The 20,840-nt window shown below is 44.9% G+C and overlaps 1 protein-coding gene across 1 annotated transcript; it reads left to right on the top strand.

Moving 5' to 3' along the window:
* Nucleotides 1-2,111: 2,111 nt before the first annotated feature.
* PSEN2 (presenilin 2) lies at nt 2,112-20,504 on the top strand. The gene is made up of 11 exons (XM_039717050.1): nt 2,112-2,184; nt 7,266-7,455; nt 8,173-8,402; nt 9,056-9,197; nt 10,049-10,116; nt 10,911-11,131; nt 11,927-12,025; nt 13,763-13,840; nt 15,465-15,584; nt 16,093-16,212; nt 18,083-20,504. The coding sequence occupies exons 2-11, from the start codon at nt 7,312-7,314 to the stop codon at nt 18,235-18,237; spliced, it is 1,377 nt and encodes a 458-aa protein (XP_039572984.1). The 5' UTR covers nt 2,112-2,184; nt 7,266-7,311; the 3' UTR covers nt 18,238-20,504.
* Nucleotides 20,505-20,840: the final 336 nt, after the last annotated feature.

Genomic DNA, 20,840 nt, shown 5'->3' with positions numbered 1-20,840 from the left:
GAGGATCTAGTGAGAATGTGGAAAGAAGCAAGGAATTTGTTTGTCTCTAAATTTTAGTCCAGAGTAGGCACCTGTGTGCCCTTCATACAGCAGAGCAGCACTTTTGAGAGATACAAAAAGCTGCAAGTTTAGCTTCTAAAGCTGCTAATAAAAGGGCAACTGGGCTTGTAAAACCAGTTCCCATCCCTTCAGCCCCTAGAAGAAGGAGCCTAAGAACAATTTCCCTATCTCCTGCACAGATCTATGGCAGGCTCAGCTGGACTGACAGCTGCCAGTGAGGTGCACAGCAGCACAGACTGTCAACACTTTGGCTTTGAAGTTGTAAAATGTTGTAAAACAGATTAATATTTTTACTATTATCCCAAATTTGTGTCAGATACATTTGGTCCATGTAAAAGTAAAGAGGAGTAAAATCATTGTCAGTTTTGGAAAATCTGAGTAAAGCCAAAATTATTCCTTCCCCTAATGTTAAACCTAACAAAGCAGCATCCTTCACATGTGTGAAGGATTCAATCCATCAGAAAAATTGCCATTTAAAAAAAATCTCCAGCTGGATCAAGTATCCAGTGAAAAGGAACTCAAGAGCTCAGCACAAAGACCAAAGGCAGACACAGCCTTTGAGGGAAACCTGTTACAAAGAGCTCTGATAGTGAAGAGCTCTTGGCTAGTGAAGAACACAGCCAGGCACAGAGTTTATCAATTTTTCCAGACTGACTTTATCTTGGCAAAGGTAAAAAATAAATAGGCAGCTCTCCGGGACTCTGAAGAATTTTCCATGTAACTTAGTTCTGTGTGCAGTGTTCAAAATAAGAATTATGGGTACAAGGAAGGTGTATCACTTGTCACTGATGTCATGCAGGGACTTTGGGGAAAAGAATGTGATGGCCAACTTAAGATTTGGAATCTGCAAAAGATTCCATTTTACCCAATGATTTATAGTGCTTGTACCTCGTGTCTCCTTCGTTACCATCTCACTCTTCGTTCCTTCTGTATACAGAATCACCATGGGTGGCATGGAGCAAAGAGGAGTGTGAATCTCCCCGTGTCTGTGCCTGGGGTTCTTCCTGAAATGACAACAGCAGCAGAGGGAAATTGCCATGACTCCTGTTCGTGTCTCTGCCCCCACAGATGATGAGCAAGTGCTACAGAGCTGCCAGAATCTTAATTTCACTTGGCTGCTGCTTGATGAAGCAATGGGAACTGAGGCAGGAGTTGTTTTCTTCTGAAGAGCAATTTCATCTATTTACTGGATTATCTCGCTTACTATCATGCCTTTTTATTCTTTTAATTTTAAACAAAAATGCTTACAGTCTGAAAATACAAACTCTCCACACCCAGTGCAAACAGGGCAAAATTGCAATTTTCCTTATTCACCCCTCTGATCTCTGTACTGAGTAGGGGTCAGACAATTCCAGCAGAACTGTTCTTTGGCCTTTTCCTCTGGTTTCTGTTTATTCTTCCACACTTCTCTCTTACTATTTATTACTCCTTTTATTTCCATCAGGATCTGTACGTTTGCATATCATTTTACTTGGGAGGTTGGGATAGTTGGGAAGAAGGGATAAGTTGATGTGCATTTAAGCCTTCCAATACCTGAAAGGCGTCTACAAGACAGACATTAGCTGACTTTTTACAAGGGGATTTAGTGACAAGACAAGGGGGAGATGGATTCAGACTGTAAGAGAGTAGGTTTCGATTATACATTAGATATTAGGAGGAAGTTCCGTACTGTGAGGGTGGTGAGGAGCTGGCACAGAGCAGCTGCGGATGCCCCATCCCTGGAAGCATTCAGGGACATGCCGGCCAGGGCCTTGAGCAACATGGTTTAGTGGGAGGCTCCGAGCCATGCAAGGGGTTGGCCCTGGATGACCTTCCCGGCCCCTTCCAGCTCCAGCCATCCCTGGAATCCTCATGACCCGAGGCTGGGGCACGGCGCGCACCCGCCCCACCATGGCGGCGCCGCCGCCTCACAGGCCGCCAGCGGGCTGGCTGCGACAGCCGCCGTCCTATTGGCCGATCCCCTTCCCGTTCTTCTCTTCTATTGGAGAAGAGCGTCCCGTAGGCGGGAACAGCCTCTGAGCGACGGCTGCGGCGGCGAATGGGCGAGCGCGGCCGTCCCTCCCGGCCGGCGGTGGGGCGGGAGCCAATGGGAGCGGCGGGGGGCGCGTGCGGTGCCGGGAGCAGGTAAACAGCGGGGCCGGCCGGGGCGCGGGACCGGCACCGGGACCGGGATCGGGATCGGGATCGGGATCGGGATCGGGATCGGGGTCAGGGTCAGGGTCAGGGTCAGGGTCAGGGTGCTGCGGGCTATGAGTGGGACAGGACGGGACCGGCCGGGCCTGGCCAGCCGCCGGCGTTCGCGCGGTATCTCGGCGTCGCCGCGCTCCCAGAACTGCCTGCTGTGTGTGTGTATATATACACATACAAATGTATGTTCTCATATAGGTGCATGTTATATATAAAAAGTTACACGTCTGATATAAAAAGTTACATGTTTCCATGCGTGTTTGGTGTGTACGTGTGTTAGAATACCTGTGTGCCTGTTTCCCCGGGGCGGTGGCGGCGCATCCCGGCTTTCCTCTGGGAGCGCCTCCGGCGCCCCTTCGGAGGCAGGCGGAGTTTTTCAGCGTTCAGAAGGCGGCTGGGGAGCGAGAGCACCTGCATGGCAGCAGGAGCCCTCTGGCCTCCCGCAGAGCCTCTGCCTGCTGCGCTGGGGCTCCTCTTGGGGCTTTTTCCCCGTTTTTCTTCAGTGTTGTCCGCCCGGGATGCGCGGGGAGGAGCCCGGCCGCGCTGTGTGCCCGAGTCCCCTGGCGGGCCCGGGAGAAGCCGCCACCCTGCCGGGACACAGCAGCCCAGCACAGCTGTCCTTGGGTGTCCCCGGAGTGTCACCGCTGCTGGCTCTGGTGCCCTCGGCAGCACTGGGGCCAAAGCTGCTCCCGCACGGGAAGCGTGAGGCTTTGAGGTTTGGGTGCTCTGGGCAGTCCTGCCTTGGTGCTGTGACAAGGAGATGGCTGATGGGGTGTTTGGGCTCGGTGCTGGCAGGACAATCCTCCTGACCCTCCTTCTGACCCCCTCGGGGAGGGTCTGATTGCAGCTCTGCCAGCGGAATCGCCCTTTGGGGCTACACCTTGTGCCTTTCTTGGGCAAGAGAAAGCAGTGCTAGTTCAGCCACTGTGTAAAAAGAAAGCTACAAATCTTTACTGCTTCCCAGACCATCTTGTATTTTTTTATTTTTATTTTTTTTTGTGTTCTGGGGCTAAAAGTGAGTGGTATTTGCACTCTTGAGATGGTGTGTTCCAAGTCCCCTGTCATTTAGCAGCACACCCATTCTGACTTTATTCATTGGCAAGAGCATGGAAATCTTCCCTCCTAATTTTGGCCCCACCACTTCCGATTTCTTAAGTTTATTTCCTTCTCTTCATATTTATCAACAGCAGTGGTTGCTGCAGCCGAGACTTAGGAGAGCATCAGGCTGTCAGTATCATCTCAAAGCTTTCTCTTGATCTAAATATAGCAAAGAAAATACATACTTCTTAATCTAATTGCCATCAAAGAGAACAATATGGATAAGAAGGAATTTTAACTCTCAAGTGGATAATTAAGTATTCTGCCAGGCTGTAGCAGCTATTCTGTGCTGTATATTGTAGAGGTATTATTTGTGATGGACGATGTGATTTAGATTGTTTGCAGCATGAAAATAAAAGGCAAACTGAGGCTAGATCTTAATGTTAGTGAACCGGCCCAGTTTAATCAAAATCCATAAAGCTGATTTTTCAGAGTTGAGGAGAGAGGTCTCTTGCATGAAGGACATCTGAAAAGAGAATTGGTGACTCCTGCTTCCCTTCAGGATTCACAAGACTGCTGTAAAGCAGGAGTAATTGTATTCCCACCTCAGCTCTTCTAAGAAGCACTTACTACTGGCCTACTTTTTGTCCTCTTTCATATTTTTTCCATGCAGTTTTGAGAGTTGGGTCATTTTGCTCTTAAGCATTGTATGATTTTTTTTTTTGAATGGGACCTGGTGGTTTGAGAGGCAGAGAGGAGAACCTTGCCTGATATAACTTAGTGCTTCAGTTGGATAATGGCCTGGCACGTTGTTTAAGGTATTTGGTAGATCATGCTCTAAAGCTTTCTGTTAACATAGATACAGCTTACATTTCTCTCAGTGCTCCATGTTTTCCATTCCTGAGCTGTCCTTCTCCCTCTTTCAGCTCAGCCTAGAAAAACAGTCAATATGCACAGACATATTTGCTGTCATGAGTTTGAGTAGGAAAGAAGGCTACCTTCCTTTCCACTGTGGTGTATGCAGCATCCTTTTTGGCAGGCAGAAATTGTTTCCACAAGCCCCTTTTCCTTAGTTTAAGTAGTGAAATGGGACCAGAAAACAGTGTGGCTCTGTAACACCCCTGTCTTAGCTGCCTGGTGCCCTGTGTCTCCCTTTTTGTTTGTCAGGCAAGTCCCTGGCTTTCTGTTCTTTCTCTGCTCAGCCCAAAGGGGTACATGGGTGACAGTGACCAGGCTGGTCCTTCCTCCCCTGGAGCACACATTGCTCAAACCACAGCTCCCTCAGGCAGCCAGCACAGCCTCGCTGCCAGCTCAAAGTGCACCTCTGATCAATAAATAGTGCCATTAGACAAAATCCCTGCTGGGTCTGTGGTGGGGCAGATGGGGAGAGCCAGTGTTCCTGCCCCTGTAAACCATATATTCAAGGCCCCTGCTTAGGTAAGAGGCACAAAGCCACACTGCCAAGGGTTCTGCAGGCCTGAGGTGAGGATGGGCTGCTTGTCTGGCAGCGAGCAGAGGGCTTGTCACCTTGAGGCTCATTCCTGCTGGAAGGGGGATGCACAGTGCTCGCTGTTCCCAGTGTGGGCTCTGCCACTGGGGCTGCTCCACAGCCACTCTCAGGGCCTGCCCTGCTGGACCTGGCTCTGTGACAGCAAAGGGAAAGTGCTGCCTCACTGTCTTTTCAAAGGCAGGACACAGCTGATGAGCACCTGGTGTTGGCACCAGAGAGTTGGAGGGTGGTGAGACAAGCCCTCTGGCAATCTTAAGGCAGCTGTGACTTTGTGTCTGCCATTGGAGCTCCTGTAAAGTCTTGGATCCCTCGGTGTGGGTTTGTGTCCACCCTCACTGGAACCATGGCTGTGTAAACAAGGGACAGTGAAGCTCTGTTCAGGTCTGGATCTGCTTGCTGAGCAGAAGTATCATGGCACCTTTGCATGTCCATATCCTCGTTGGGGGAGCCTAGGAGAAAATGTCCTTAAAATTGGCTGTATTTCAACATGAGTTTATTTCTTCCCATGTAACTATGAAGGTTAGTAATTGGCACAGTGGTTTTGCTATTGGTTTAACTCCTCCAGTGGGCATAACTAGGGTATTGAAAGTAGGCTAAGTGGCTGTCCCTTCAAAGTCCTCTGCAGAATTGCTCTCTTTATGTAGCAAAAATGATTTCTTAAATAATGTGTGAAAAAGTTCTTCAGTATTTTGATTGGGTTGTTGAAACTTAAATATTGGTCCCAAACTATCAGTGAATAAAGCTTTATTTATTTCCTCCCTGGCCTCTGGCATGATCAGAAGGTTTTGAGAGTTATTTAAATCCTGTAGGTCACAGATCCTGTGGCAGGAATAACTTATCCTGTTCCTCATCCAGAAGTATGTCATGATTGAATGACTGTGGATCCGACTTCTTTAAAGACCTAAATCCTAGAACTGGAGCACAGTCTGTAAATTGTGAGCCCTCAGGAGCTCAGTCAAAAGAGCGTGTTAATAATCCAGAGAGGAGACCTTGGTGTCTGTAAGAAATAAGCACACAAGTGCTAAGCAGCTCACTCAGTAAGAACATGGGATTACTATGAAGCTGACAGGCCTGGTGTGAGGGTTAACCCTGCTTCTGTTTCCCATAATGTACCACTTTTATCACCAAAGGAGGAACAAAATGATATGAAAAAGCAACAGAAGCCAGGGGAGGAGCAGATGTTTGAAAAATGTTTCACTTGGGTGGATTGAGTTGATGTTCTAAAATTTCTTGAAGGTGCAGATGTGTTGAGGAGGCTGTGAAAGAAAGGAGGGGTCTCCTACACCTCCCTCTTTCCTCCAAAGTGAATTTCAGTTTCTTTAGTGAGAAGCAAGAATATCTCACAGATCTTCAAAGTGTGTACTCTGATGCCAGGGTGTGCTGGTTGGGCTGTGAATGTATGATTCAGATTTAAGTATCCAAATCACGTGGCTTCTTCAGCTTCCTCTTCTATTTCCTGAGACACAGGAACTTGGGTAAGGTTCTGTAGAGGAGAGTTCTTCTGGTAGGTATAACTTCTGACAATACATTAGAGGTATGGTTTTGCTTGTGGACAAGTGGCTGAGTATCAGAAAAGCAATTAATTACTTGCTTTTTAAAGCTGACTTAATAAATGCTAAAAGGAATTTTCCTATTAGTTGCATTTATAACTTCCTGAAATCCCGATTTTAAGGCTGTTCTGCCATATTCAGGGCAGTGCACCTTCTCCCTCTGGTGTCTAGAAAGAAGAGCTGTTCCTTTCCTTCCTGCACTCTGTCACTGCTTTGCCTGCTTTTCTGCATAGGAATAGGTGAAAAGAGGCCAAGCATTTCTAGCCTCCACATTTATTCTCCGTGTTTTTGCCCATTCAAGTAGTTTTGCTTTTAATCACAAGACAGCACAAGGAAAAACCCACAAGTGGCTCTCCTAAAAGGAGACAGGTGTTTCCCTTGCTATGCAAACCTCTTCATCAGCAAAGAGAAGCACTGCTAATAAAATTATTCTGGTTAATAAACAGTCATAAGACAGCATGTGGCTCCTGATTAGGTTACTAAGAAACTTCTGCTCCTTGCTGATGCTCACGGGAGTGTTGTGTAAGAGCTGAGCTTCCTGACAGGCAGCCAGGGTGTGAGGGGAAAATGTGTCTGGCCCCTACCAAACAAACACTGAGCACTGAGAAACGTCCTTTGTGGAAGGTAAGGTATACTGATGGGAGAGGGGAAATAGAGGCAGCAAGCATGAAAGCTGTGGTAAAGAAAAAGTAAGTTTCTTTAGTGCTGCATTTTGCTGATATCTGTGCCTGCAGCAGTCCCAGTGACTTGAACTGAATGGATTTTCACGCCTGGGTGAGGGCAGGATAAATCTGCTCTTGGGAGGAGATGGAGCTGCAGGCTGTGCTGGAGCCTCCCTGCTGAAATCCTCTTCAGACTTCCAGTTATTTGCAGTGTGGTGTTCACTGTTTTCTTCCCCTCTGCTCTGCTTGTCCCCACAGCCTTGGGTAGTGCTTGCCCTCCTGAGTGCTGCCTTGGGAGGCGGCCATGATCACGTTCATGAACAACTCGGACAGCGAGGAGGAGCCCTGCAATGAGAGAACATCCCTGATGTCTGCAGAGAGCCCTCCAGTACCCTCCTACCAGGATGGCCTGCAAGCCTCAGAAGCAGGGGAAGCACAGGCACACAGGGTAGGTGTGTGTCCCTCACGGGCTGTGGTGACAGAAGTAGTCCTGCTACCCCTCAATTCCTCCTTCCTGGTTGGATTCTGGGATTGGCTTTGGTGTTGTTTCCCTGGTGTCACACTCAGCCAGCAGCAGCACTGCCTGTTGCCATTTCCTCCACTCTTTTCCCCCGTTTTTATCTCTATAGGTACTCCTCCCTTTTCCTTCCTTTTGGTAAAGATACAGGCTTTTAATCAGGACCTGATGCACATATGACTGTTGCAGGACATCCTTTTTAGCCTTCTTGTCTGCTCTGGTCAGATGCAGCTAATGTTAGAACAGAATCTAGTCCAGCTGCCAGCAAAGCAGCAGGATAAAGCAAGCACAGCATTGCTGAGAGAGGAGGAACACGTCAAGCTTTTGTCACCTCAGATGACACTTATTCTGTCTAGTTCTGGGCATCTTGCCCTTCATGTTCATGTGTCTGTCTATATATGTGTATTTGAAGAGGTCCTTAGTTTAAAAACCAATTGTTTTTTGGTTTAAAATCCAATTGGTTTATTGCAACCTGTTTGCAATGGAATTTAATGGAATTTCTAATTGTATTGTTCACTTGGTACCTTTCTGTTAGGATTCAGCTGCTATGCTGTGGTGGCCTACAGCAGCCTCGTGAGATATGATGGAATCAAACTTTGAGCACAAAGAAAAGAAGCATCTTACACATTTGCAAATGTTTCTTTTCAGAAGAGGCGAGCAGGCAGCAGCCGTGGCCCAAACAATATCGCTGGTGGAGAAATGTCTGGCTCAGGTGTTCCAGTGAGAGAAAGCATCCTGGAAAATGAAGAGGAGGAACTGACACTGAAATATGGAGCGAAGCATGTAATCATGCTCTTTGTGCCTGTCACCCTTTGTATGATTGTTGTCGTCGCCACCATAAAGTCAGTGCGCTTCTATACGGAGAAAAACGGGCAGCTGTAAGTGGGCTCTGCAAACAGCCTGAGTCTGTGGGACCCCCTGCTCCACACACACACTCTGCTGCTTCATTCTGCAGCAGAAAAGGCCCAGGCTGAACTCCTAGACTGTTCACTCACTAGCTGGCAGCAATGAGAGAATAGCATGTTCATTTGGATGAGTGTCTCATTTCCTGGTGATATTTCTGGTTCCTAAAGACTCATGGTGTGGATACATAATTCCATCCAGCTCTTGCTGACAGTGCCTGGCTTCTGGGGCCTGTCTCCTGGGACTGTAGCTGCTTCCGTATGGGATGGAGAAAGGGGGACTGTGGTCCCTTGAGCTGAATCAAAGCAAACAAAATGGGGGAAGGGGTGTAGGGTGGTGAGAAGGGATAAAAAGAGTCCAAAACTCTCCTACCAAGTGTGGAAAGAAAGGGTGTCCCCCATTTCAGAACAGCACCTGGGAACCCAGCTGCTCTGTAAGAATGTGTTTTTGATAGAGACCACTATCTTTAGTTGATAATTAACCTGAGCCCAGCCTACATCTCATGTTTGCTGTCCTTGGCAGTTCTACCTCCCTTTCTTTCCCACACACAGAGAGGTCTGGTTTTATCTGGGACAGATAGTTAGAGGAGAATATCTGTACTTTATATGGCTTTTTCTTTATCCTGCAGGATCTACACCCCTTTCAGTGAGGACACCCCATCTGTGGGCCAGCGTCTCTTGAACTCGGTGTTGAACACCATTGTGATGATCAGTGTCATCATTGTAATGACTGTGTTCCTAGTGCTGCTCTATAAATATCGCTGCTACAAGGTAAAGCATCCATGCCAGAGCCTTTTCCATCTCTGTGCTGTGAGCCTGGGATCAAATGGGCCTTGCACAGCAGTGAGAGACACAGGCACTGCACTGGCTCATCTCATCTTGGGCACAGCAGGAATCACACTGTGCAGAACTCTTCATCAGTAGTGATGGAGCTGTGGCTCTAAATAGGCTTTGCTATTATTTTGTCACTAATGGCAGGCCCTTAGTGACACAAAGACTTAGACTCAGGTCTGAGTCTTCTGCATCTGATCCAAATATTTTGCCATTTGTACTTATGGACTAAGTTGTACTCTTTACTGAGAATGCCTTTTATTAAGACATTTCAGACAAGCTTTGTGGGAGCTGGTATTTTTCTGCCTATGGAAGCTCTGGTAGAAGAGCACAAGGCTTGGAGAGAAAGGCACATTCAGGTTCTATGGTGCTCAGGGAGTTCTCATATGTGGTACCAGCCCAGCATTTGAGCTTTGTCCATTCCTGCTTTTTAAAGTTGTCTCAAAGACAGAGCTTATTTTACAGCCTTGGGCAAACCCCTCCTCCTTCCTAGCAAACAGAAAGAATGTGCTCACCTGTATGAGCTAGCAGCCAGTCTGAATACCCATGAAAATGCTTAGGCCAGAGACTGAAATAAACCCAGACCAGCTAAAATGCTCAGGGACAGAATACAGAATGAAAGTGGGAGAACTGGGAGGAACTGGCTGTCCCTCCTCCTTCACTGACCGTAGGGAAGGCAGGGTCTTTGGACACTGGAAGAAGAGTGCAGAAGGAGACTGTTGGGCTGCAGTTCTGTGACCTGTGCAGGGGTAACAGCACCTGCAATCACTGTCTCTTCTTGCCCTTGACAGTTCATCCATGGCTGGCTGATCCTGTCCTCCTTGATGCTGCTCTTCCTCTTTACCTACATATACCTCGGGTAAGCGGGAATGGTGCAGGTAACCTGGCAGTTCAGGGCTCCTGCACCTCTTTGCTGAGAATTCCCACTTTGAACAAGAAAAGGAATGTCTCCCCTTCTCCAAGTGGACATTTAAGTGTTGTTAGAAGACAGCTTTCTCTTTTAAAAACTGGACAAGAAGATCTTTAATAGACAATGCTCAGTTTTACAAAAATTGCTGGGAAGTGATACTGTGAACATGACATAAACAGGCTGAATCTTGTGGTACAGAGACCCTGGATTATTATACATTGAGAAGCATGTGGAAAGGCACTTCATGTGCCAAGTTACTTTCCTGATTTGTCTTTTTTCTTTCACAATATTGTTTCAAGCTCATTCCCTTAGCTCCCAGCTCAGGTGAAAGGAAACTTTTAACTTGAGCGTGACATTTATTATTAAGACATTTTCATTTTTAATGTGAGCACATTGCACCTGGTGGGATGACACTGACAGGATTTCTTTGCTGCAGACAGTCATGTAGCCATGCTCATTTTAGACTTGAAATCCTGCCTGCTCAAACCCTTGGAATGGCTGTTGGACTGAGGACTAAGGCAGTGGAATGGTGGTCTGTAACACAGCACATCCATCTCAGGCAGGAGGAACAGAGCTCAGAGCAGCAAGCAGCCAAAGGGCAGGTTCCCCTTTCATGATGAGAGTTGCTCTCTTCTGCTTCCTCCTGGTGTTGTTGGGGGCTTTTTTGTTTAACTACAGCCAGGGGGATGCTTTGCATGTCACTTGTTTTCACTGCTTAGCTAAATTTTCTTGTGGTATTCCAGGGAAGTATTGAAGACATACAACGTGGCCATGGATTACCCCACTCTGTTCATAGTCATCTGGAATTTTGGAGCTGTTGGAATGATTTGCATCCACTGGAAAGGTCCCTTGCAGCTCCAGCAAGCTTATCTCATTATGATCAGTGCTCTAATGGCATTGGTGTTCATTAAATATCTACCTGAGTGGTCAGCATGGGTGATTCTAGGTGCAATCTCCATCTATGGTAAGTCTGGGTTGTGACGCTCAAGGTGTGGCTCCTCAGGACTCTGTATGTCCTTCAGAAAAACAACTTTATGGTGCTAAAAGCTTTAGGAAGTGCCAGATGGTCAATTAATTTGACTCCCTGCCTTGTCTCTTGCTAATTGTTCATGTAGGTAGTGTACCTCAATCAGGTCTGTCAGAGTGGATCACCAAATCAGGGAAGGACTGAACCTCACCCAGCATGGTAGGGGTGGCTGGATTTTTATCAGGAGCAGACCTGACAGTCTTGCAGGTTTTGTTTATTGTTATCAAGACATCTTGGATTTTGGTATGAGTACTAAGTTTCAAGAGAACCTGCAGAACAAGAGGGAGGAGAGATGTGATGGAGGAGAGAGGGTAGGCAAAGAGGTCCTGGACTGAAGGCTGCATGTGAAACACGGAGCCAGTGTAGGTAGTGATGGATTGTGGAATGTGAACAAAGCACCCCCCACTCCTCCTCTAATTAAATTTAACATCTCAGTGAAATGCTGCCATCAGCTTTCAAAGAACTCATGTGGTATTCTCAAGGGGCTTTTTATAGGATTAGCACAGTGAACACTCTTATTATTACATTAAGGCTTGAAGATGGTATTTTAAGTGAGCAACAATTTCAGGGACTTAAAACAGCTAGAGTTATGCAAAGTGGTGGAAAGTGCCATTCAGGAAATCATCTGGTTTATATGGATAGATGTAAATTTAGGGGGAGAACATCTTAAAGATAAAGAATGTAAAATATGCATGACAGTTTGAGATGAGACTGGTCCTTTTCTTTCTGCAGATTTGATGGCTGTTCTCTGCCCCAAGGGGCCACTGAGAATGCTGGTAGAAACTGCACAGGAGAGAAATGAGCCCATTTTCCCTGCATTAATATATTCCTGTGAGTAAGATTACAATGTTAATGTTTTTAGCCTGATGAAAGTCTATGTTTGTGTCAAAGCAAAGAGCACTGTCTTAGCTACTTTCTTGCCTTAAGAATGTTCTGGAATTTGTAGAAGGCCTTGTTTATCAGTTACAATGTTGCTAACTCTAATTAGCCAAAGGGAGCCCACACTTACCTTGTGAAGCTGGATGTTCAGAAACAGACTAATCTTTTCATGAATATAGTGCAGAATATGTATTTTTTTTTCTGCACACAAACCCTGTGTGAGGTGGGCAGCAGTGTTTGCCAAGTTCTGTGATGAGGTGATGCCCACTCAATGCATTTATTCATTGTGTGTATGCTTTACAGACACACTTCAAACGTGTGATGAGGCTCCATGCTTCCTGCAGCCCCCTCTTGCCCTCTGTCCTGTACAGATGCCAGTGCTTATATATATTTTTTTCCTTTATTGTTCATTGTTTGGCTCCTCACTTTGCAAAGGGCTCCATTCAAGTATTGCTCTGCAAACAGAATCAGTCATCTCTCTCCTGGCTTTCCTGGGCTCTTTAACTACCACAGTGTCTGGTGCCCTTGTCCAGAGGTATCCACATGCCTAAGATTGTTGGAAGGCAGAAGACTCAACACTCATGAGACCTGAACTTGGGTGCTTCATGGACCTCAGTGACTTTTTCATTACATCACTTGGAAGATGAAGGATTATTCCCAAATGTTTGGTGCTAAGCTGAGGATGCCTACAACCTGACTGATTTTTTTTTTCTTCAAGCATTTAATGTTACATAAATGCTTTTATGTGTTCCAAGCAGAGTCTCAGTTCACTTCAGCTGCCTTCCCTTTTACAGGAGATTCTAACAGAATCTGACCTGAGACGATGTAGATGGAGTCTTTCACATGCTGTAGTTAACAAACAAGAGCTTCCCTAAAGGAGAATGCAGTTCAGCAAATAATAAACACTGAACAAAAAGTTCTTGTGCAGAATGTCAGTGTCTCCATTGCAAGACTACATTCTGTGGCTCCCTCTACATGCAAAAACATCACCTTGGCTGAGCTCATAGTGGAAAAGCAGGCACTGTGTTTGCCTTGGCTTATTTTGTTTAGCTTAGCTTCTACAAAATCAGGGAGAGTGATGCACACTTAAATAAAAAGCTGATTTGAGTTCCCTTCTGCTGGTTTTGGAATGGTCTGTATTCCTTTTCAATTTAAGGATCCCAAGAATAAACCCCCAAACATCAGTTGCTATTGGAACCAAAACAGAAATATGCAATATTTTGACAGGATGGAACCACAACAGGCAGAGAGAAAACTTGCATTCTGACAGCTCCTGTAATCCCTCACTTGTACCTTTAGCAGAACGAGCAAGCTGTGTTAGTTAACCTCTGGTTACCTTTTTTATTAGCATCATTCCCTGGGAAATTGTTTTCTTGGAAGAGAAGAGCCAGAAATCAGGAAGAAACCAAAGGAGTTGAGGACCCGAGTTCTGGAATTTTGCTTTCTTTAATCCACAGAGAAAATTACATTGACTCTTAGCTACTTGTGCCCTGGAACTTTCTTAAAAACTGAATGGATGCATTGCCTTGGTCTTCCACCTTGCTGTTTCAGTTCCTAGGGAAGCCAACTGAGTGTTTTAGAGGCATTTACAGGGCCAAGGGTTTGTATTTTTAGGGACAGCTAAGTACTTATGTCCTCTGAGCTATAGTGGCCAATGTTTTATGCAGCCAATTACTTTCTTTCCTGCAGCTGCTATGATGTGGACAGTTGGAATGGCAAAGCCAGACACAGCAGCAAGAGGACCAAGTCAGCAGACATGGGATGCAGGTTTGTTTGCATGTCCCTCTCCCATACAGAGCACTGTCCTGCAGAAATAATGAATATATTTGAGACTGAATGTAAACATAAGCCCCCAAATCCTGATGGATTAATTTTTTTTCAGTGTTGTTACTTGCAGAACTCAGTGATGTTCATAAACCTGCTCTTAGGACTGGCAGCAAAGATGAGCAGACAGTGTAGGAAGCTCCAGTATTCAGGCCACTTTTATTAAAAAAAAAAACCCCAAAAAAACAAATAAACAACAAATCAAACAGAAGTGTTGTTCAACTCACTTTTTTGGTGTATTGAAGTCAAATCTGAAAGTGAGCTCGTGGGGAGTTATATCTTTCCATACTGGGCATGGTAAATTACAACATAGGCTCCTAAATATAATACTGATGAGCTGGTGAACTTCAGGGCTGCATTCAGACCAGTGCCATGGAGCACCTCTCTGTAAGTGCTCTGTGGCTCACCCTGCTAAAAAAATAAATATCTTTTCCCTTGGGTAAAGCCTTGTGTTAAGACAGTTACCCAGCAGTAGCTTTTGTGATTCAAGTTTACATTTTAGCTGGTTCTGCAGTAATTTGGGTGCCTTTGCTTTTGTCTTCTTGAGATGCAAATTAAACTACAGTTTGAAGGTGGCTGAATAAAATTTTACGTGTGGTTTTGGGAGGATTTCCCATCTAGTCCTGTTGCACTTCAGAGATTACAGTACTTTGGAATGTTAAGGCAATAAATGTGTGCAAAGGTTTGATAACTGAACATGCTGCTTATTTCAGGATGAAGCAGCTGACACACCAAGGAACGGCAGGGACACAATCCTGCTGTGAAAAGGGGCACAGAGCAGGGACAGACTGCATGCTGAGGGGTACAGAATGCTCTGTAGAACTCTGTGTCCCACATCACAGTCTGCTTGCACCTGCAGCAGCAACAACCTGTCAAACTGACATGGACTGAAGAGTTTGTAGGAGCTTCTGAAAAATAGGAATTGTCCCATAAAGTCATATATCACAGACTGGCTGCTCCCAAAAGTACTGCCAAGGGCTCTGTCAGATGTGATTTAACAAAGGGGGGAAAAAAGTGAAATTTGTGGACAAGGAAATGTGTCTGCTTTCTACATGTGAACAGTCAGCTCCAAGAATGTCAGTGTGACTCAGGACTTCTCTCACAAATGGCAGTCCTCTTAGTCATCCATTTTGGTTATATGACTGGTTAGGGAATACCTGAGCACCTCCACCCCAGAGGTGTAACACAACACTGTGGGAATTAACTTGGGTGGGTTTGCCTTGTCACTGTGGCCTGTGCAGAGCAGTGTTATGTCTGTGTACGTGCTCCCTCGTTAAAGCCATCGAGCTCCTGGGTGGCTGCCAGAGAAGCTGTGAACACCCACGCTTCCAACTGTTCCAAACAATAACACACACATTTCTCTCAAAGCCAGTAAATGTCCCTGCTTCAGCTGGTCCTGATGGTCACATCTCCAGGAGACAAAGGGCTTACCCACTGCAGGGCAGCTTCACAGGAGTGTGGATTTCATGGGCTAAAACGTGTTCTAAATGTAGCTGTCTCTTGTGTTTCTTTTTTCTTTCTGTAATCCACTCTTGGCCTGTTTCTGGCCTGTTTTTGTGGAACCAAGCTGAGGATGGGAGAGAACACCTCAGGAGCCCTTCTCATGCAGAGTCTCAGATGTCAGAGACGAGGAGTCCTGTTCCAACCCGCTCCGTCACTTCTTTAGAGGAGCTTGAGGAGGAGGAAAGTAAGGGAAGCTTTATACCTTGTTTTCAGTGTAGTCAGAGCCTGACATTTTTACCTTTTGTGCTTAACACTCTGTTACCTAGTTTGGTCTAATCACAGTTAATTTGAACAGTTGTGCTTGCTGGACAATGAAGATCTTGCGTCTGGCTGTGTATAACCTCTTGCTGCTGCAGAATCTGTTCTGGGATTGTGGTTCCAGTGACATCTGTTGGCTACATGTACAGTTTAAAACAGTTCCTTCTTCCCTTGACTCCTGTCCCTCTCTGTCCTTGTGCTTCCTCAGCTGGTTCATTTGTAAAGGAGGGAAGCACCTCAGAGAATGAGGGAGAACAAAGCAATTAGTGGGAAGAGGGGCTGGAAGTCTCAGCCTCCTCAGGAATGTGTGGGTACAGGTTGGCAGCCAGGACTAGGAACCTTTACCTGCCCCCTAGGAGACAAGAATTTGTTCAGGAGGAAGCAAAACAGAAAGCTGAGAATTAACACTTGTTTTCTTTTTCCACTTCTTTCAGGGGGTGTGAAGCTGGGCCTTGGAGACTTCATATTTTACAGCGTGCTTGTTGGGAAAGCAGCTGCCACAGCTAGTGGAGACTGGAATACCACACTGGCCTGCTTTGTAGCCATTCTCATAGTAAGTGAGCAGCTTTTAAAAGCTCTGTCACACCCTGTTCAGCACAGAAGTGTTGCCAGAAGCACCAGCAGCTGAGCACTGCTGAATCAGTCCAGGTAGCCTGCTAGGTATTTAGGAATACTCTGTCTCCAGGACTTAGACAGCCACTGCAGCAGAATGATCCAGATTAATCAGAGCAGAGCCAAGCGTGGATATGGTGGGGGTGAAACAGCCCCAGGGAACTGCTGGTGTGTTTGCTCCAGCCACAAGAGTCAATATTAGGAACTCCACACTGATTAGCAAGTGCAGTTGAAAAGGTTAACTCTGTTATGCTAAGGGGAGCTGATAGATAAGAGGGTGAGGACCTATCTTATTCTACTATTTAAACTGGAAAAAATGAGAAGGAAGGAGACTTAGATCCATGGAAATTATCAGTAAGGACAGATGACTAACATACTGTAGCTGCTAAAGAGTTGGTCCTGCCAGGTCTGATGAAGACACACTGTTAAGCTTCCACCTGAGTGGAAAATAATTACTGTGCACTTGCTGTTTACCTCAGCATCCTCATGGAAATTAACCAGAAAGACAACAGCAGGATTTTTAGAATGTAAAAGAAAATCAATTACTGTGTCCTTCTTGGGCTCCTATTTTCCTACTTAGATGCCAAGGACAGTGCAAGTGGCTGTTCTTGTGAAGTTTGTGCATCAAAAAGCATGCAAACTAGAAATGAGCTGCCTTCACTGGAGTCTGTTTAGTGTAGCTTTCTGACCCCACAGCTCAGAGAAACCCATAGGATCACCAAATTCCTTATGCTGCAGTCCAGCATGGGGGCTCCCTTTGCTGGGGGAAATGTTCTTGGTCATCCATCTTGTGAGGCCAAATGCCCCATTATGTGTCTTTTATGGTACTCTTAGAATTTGCCCCATCTCCTTGTGCAGTTTCATAAACTTGCTGCTACGTGGCTTTCTGGTTCCCAAAAATGTCCCCCCAGTTTCCCAGCAGTAAGCACATCACAAAAGGGAGATGAGATTTAAATAGCAGGTGTAGGCCAGATATGGTCCATGAGAGAATAAGAACAGAACTACAGGCTCAGGTAGATTTTGAACAAGTTTGCAATTGACAAACACTGATTTTAAAAGAAAAAGTTTAAAAAATCCTGTCTGCTGATCTTTAGCTAGTAGATATTTTTGGAGCCCAGTGTCTTTGAAGTTTTGTCATCATGGAAGAATTAAAAAGGGCTGTGATGAGAGAAGGAATCTAGAGGTACTTAGCCACAGTATCTACCCAGAATATACAATAGCTTCCTCACATGCTCCAAAAAGCAGATCTTGGCCTGCTATCCAGGTAAAACCAGAACTCACCCATTGTAATAAGCAATCCTGCCAAAAGAACAGCAGTGGATATTTGATTTGGTTTTGGGTTTGGGATTTTTTTGTTTTTCTTTCTTTTTTACCATAAGGGACCATGTAAACTGGGAATGTGTTACAAGTATTAGGGACCTTCAGTGGAACTCCTATCTGTGCAGTTCACCAGGATTTAAGTGCTTTTGTCTGCTGGATCAGTACGTCATTCATAATGGCACAGAACTAGGAGTAAAATAATGTGTAAAGAAGTTAACCTCTCGGGGAGAGCTGTACCTCTGCATTTGCTGTTTATACCACTTTCTCAGCAGGGAGCTGTGCTCAAGATTGCTGAGGAGAAACCTGGCCAACTTGTGTGAAAGATAAAGCTGTGGGCACTTACATATTCTGCTGCTGGTAGCTCAGGCAGTCTGCAGTGCTCTACAGTGCACTTAGATAATTATCTGTATGTTGGCTTGTTGGTGACAGATGTATTTCTGGTTGTCTTACTATTATCTCCTTGTGATTTTTGTTCTCTTCTCTTCTCTCTGATTTTATGCCTAACACTTTTACTACTGGCTGTTTTTAAGAAAGCACTGCCTGCTCTTCCCATCTCCATCACCTTTGGCTTGATCTTCTACTTCTCGACAGACAACCTCGTGCGACCGTTCATGGACACCCTGGCCTCCCACCAGCTGTATATTTAGAAGAAGTGGGAGTTAGAGGATTCTTTTTCAAGCTTTGCTGTGAAGTATGGTACAATGTTTGGAACAGGTCATAAAGTTTTTACACTTAGTGCCATATATTTGTAAGGAAAACACTAATTCCTTGACATGCCGTGTACTAAAAATCTAATAGTTACATGTTGAACTGAGATTTTTCACAGGACTCTTGGTGAAAAGCCTGGCTCCTTGCTGATGTCAGAGTGTTACTTTTATTTTATTTGATGTGCACAGTGGCTGCTGTGAGCACAGAAACCTGTATGTGGCATGGAACACTGGAGAGGTGAGGGGTCTGATCTTCCAGGAGCTAACTAAGGTGTTTTAGCCCTGGAACTCCAGTCATCTTTTACCATAGTCTAGAATTTCTAAATCTTCATGCATTTGAAGTGTTGTGCAAACATGAGGTGCAAGTGACTGGAAAAGCACAGCTGGGAGCATGCACAGAGCAGTGTGTGAGCCATTAGAGAAATGAGGCTGAGCTTCCTCCTTTGGCTGCTGTGCACACAGCATCTGTTGAAATTGCCCCAAAGGCCCATTTATTCTGTCCTTAGTTAGACAGGGTGAGCTGTGAGGGATTGAGACAGGATGTCACTTCTGGGATGCTGGAACATCAGGCTCCTGCCTCTGAGCACACCCACCAGTGCAGCAAGCAGCTGATGGAGGCAGGGCTGCCCCTTCCAGCACATCAGATCCTCAGTGTGTGGAAACAGATACTGCTCTCTCCTCCCAATATTTTATTTTTTAGGAAATATTTTTCTGGGTCATTACTACAATCCTGAAGTGACCCTAAGGTGGAAATGACTGAACAACTCCAGTAAATCAGACCTGTAACTTACTACCTGTGTTTCTGGTCTCATTTCTGTGCATTGTAACTACTCCAAAGGAGGATTTACCTTCCCTTTATTAACAGGTCCTCTCTTACACTGACTGAGACTTGGTTTACCTAGGTTTTTGTACTGTTTAAAGATTATTTTTTTAATTACAAATTTTAAAATAGCTACTTAGTGTCAAAGGAACTCTTTTGGAAATATCCAGTCATAGTTTGTATCAAAATATTGGGGTGCAAACTTCAATCTGTTGTTACATTACTTTTAGGAATAGCTGTACACCCTCAAGTGAGTTCATTATGAAAATCATAGTGCTTGATGTCAGTAAAAAATACATAGGACAGACTGAACCTTTATGTTCTGTCCACCTTTGAAAAGAATTTTGTTTCTACTCTTTGAGTCAGTTTTTAAATAGTTGCCAAAGTTCTGTGATTTTATTTTTTCTTTTCTTTTTTCTTGTGTCTGTTACTCAAACAAGCTCAGTTTTCTTTGACAGATGATCAGTGTCAGTAAATGTAACATTATGTGAGAATTCATGAATAATGAAATGTCTTTGAGAGACATAGAATTTAATTTCTAGAAATACTTTTTAGCAAAGGCTTTGAATTACACAATTCTATGTAGTGCTTTTTCCAGTAGACCTGTTCAAGCTCATCTGCTTTGATAATTAACAAGGACATTACAGGTAATTCAGACTAATTTTTAAAAGGTGCATAAGTGTTTTTACAAGGGGTGTGTGTGTGTCTTAGTCTGGACAAGTCAGTAACTCTTGCTCTTTGTTAGTTTTCTGTCCTCATTTCTCACATTTGCAATGTTTGGATTTAACAACTGCAGAGTTAACTATTACTAAAAGGTATTTCCTTTGGAAATGTAAATCAGTAGAGCTTTGTTTGCTGATTTTTAAGGTTTATGTGAGAATTGCTTTTTCTATTTGTTTGTGTTTGTTCTTTTTAACTAAAAGAGTTATGGGGCCAAATCAGACTAGAATCACTGGCAAATGTGATTTTACTTTTTGCATTGCATGGTGTAGAGAGGATATGAATTATTTGTATATACTGAAAGAAAAATCCTGCTTGGCTTATCAGGGTTGTATTTCTATGAAAGCAGAGTTGATACTTGAAGGAAACTGGGAGGGAACCCTTCACATATGGAAGGATCACCACTGGTTTTCTGCAGATACCTGCTTGCCAAAGACTGGCCTTCCACTGACCAATTCTGCAGAACTTACAAGAATTTTAATTTAAAAGGTAACTGAGCAAGAGATTCTGGCAGTGCAACAGAATGTATTGTCCTGGTGAGTGAAAGGAGTATATCATGGATATACTGGAGTGGTTATAATTGTATAAAAGTTCATATGTATTTACTACAAATATATATTTGTGTTTGTGTGTCCATATACACACAGACATGCAAATTTTAAAATTCCGTGGAGTGATTTCTCATCTCTTTGGATGTTTTCACCTGTGCATGAAGTTTTGTTTGTGATGTTAACATTGTGCAGCATGGCCTAAGATGTGAAATGCAGAGGGCAGGATTTACCCTGCTCTTAGCTGGCTGCTACATGAGATACTGACTCGGTGACCTGGCAGCTTGAATCAGCAAAGCATTTGTCTGCCTGATGTGTTCATTCACCAGTGTCAACTTGCTGCATGCTCTGAAACAGCACGGCTGCCAGGTACACTGAGGTGACACTGTTCTTGATGCTGGTGTCACTCAGCATCTGAAGTCCTATAGGAGGTGCCATGTGTTGGCATTTTCCTG

The sequence above is a fragment of the Passer montanus genome, unplaced genomic scaffold, assembly GCF_014805655.1.
Source record: "Passer montanus isolate IOZ18808 unplaced genomic scaffold, ASM1480565v1 scaffold37, whole genome shotgun sequence".
In the NCBI taxonomy this organism is placed as follows: Eukaryota; Metazoa; Chordata; class Aves; order Passeriformes; family Passeridae; genus Passer; species Passer montanus.
Note: the sequence above shows the minus strand (reverse complement) of the source record. Positions and strands in the feature narration are given on the sequence as shown.

Coding starts and splice junctions, on each gene's coding strand:
- PSEN2 (XM_039717050.1), top strand. CDS start 7,312: ATGATCACGTTCATGAACAACTCGGACAGCGAGGAGGAGCCCTGCAAT. Junction 11,132..11,926: donor AGGTGCAATCTCCATCTATG/GTAAGTCTGGGT, acceptor TTCTTTCTGCAG/ATTTGATGGCTGTTCTCTGC. Junction 15,585..16,092: donor GGAGCTTGAGGAGGAGGAAA/GTAAGGGAAGCT, acceptor CACTTCTTTCAG/GGGGTGTGAAGCTGGGCCTT.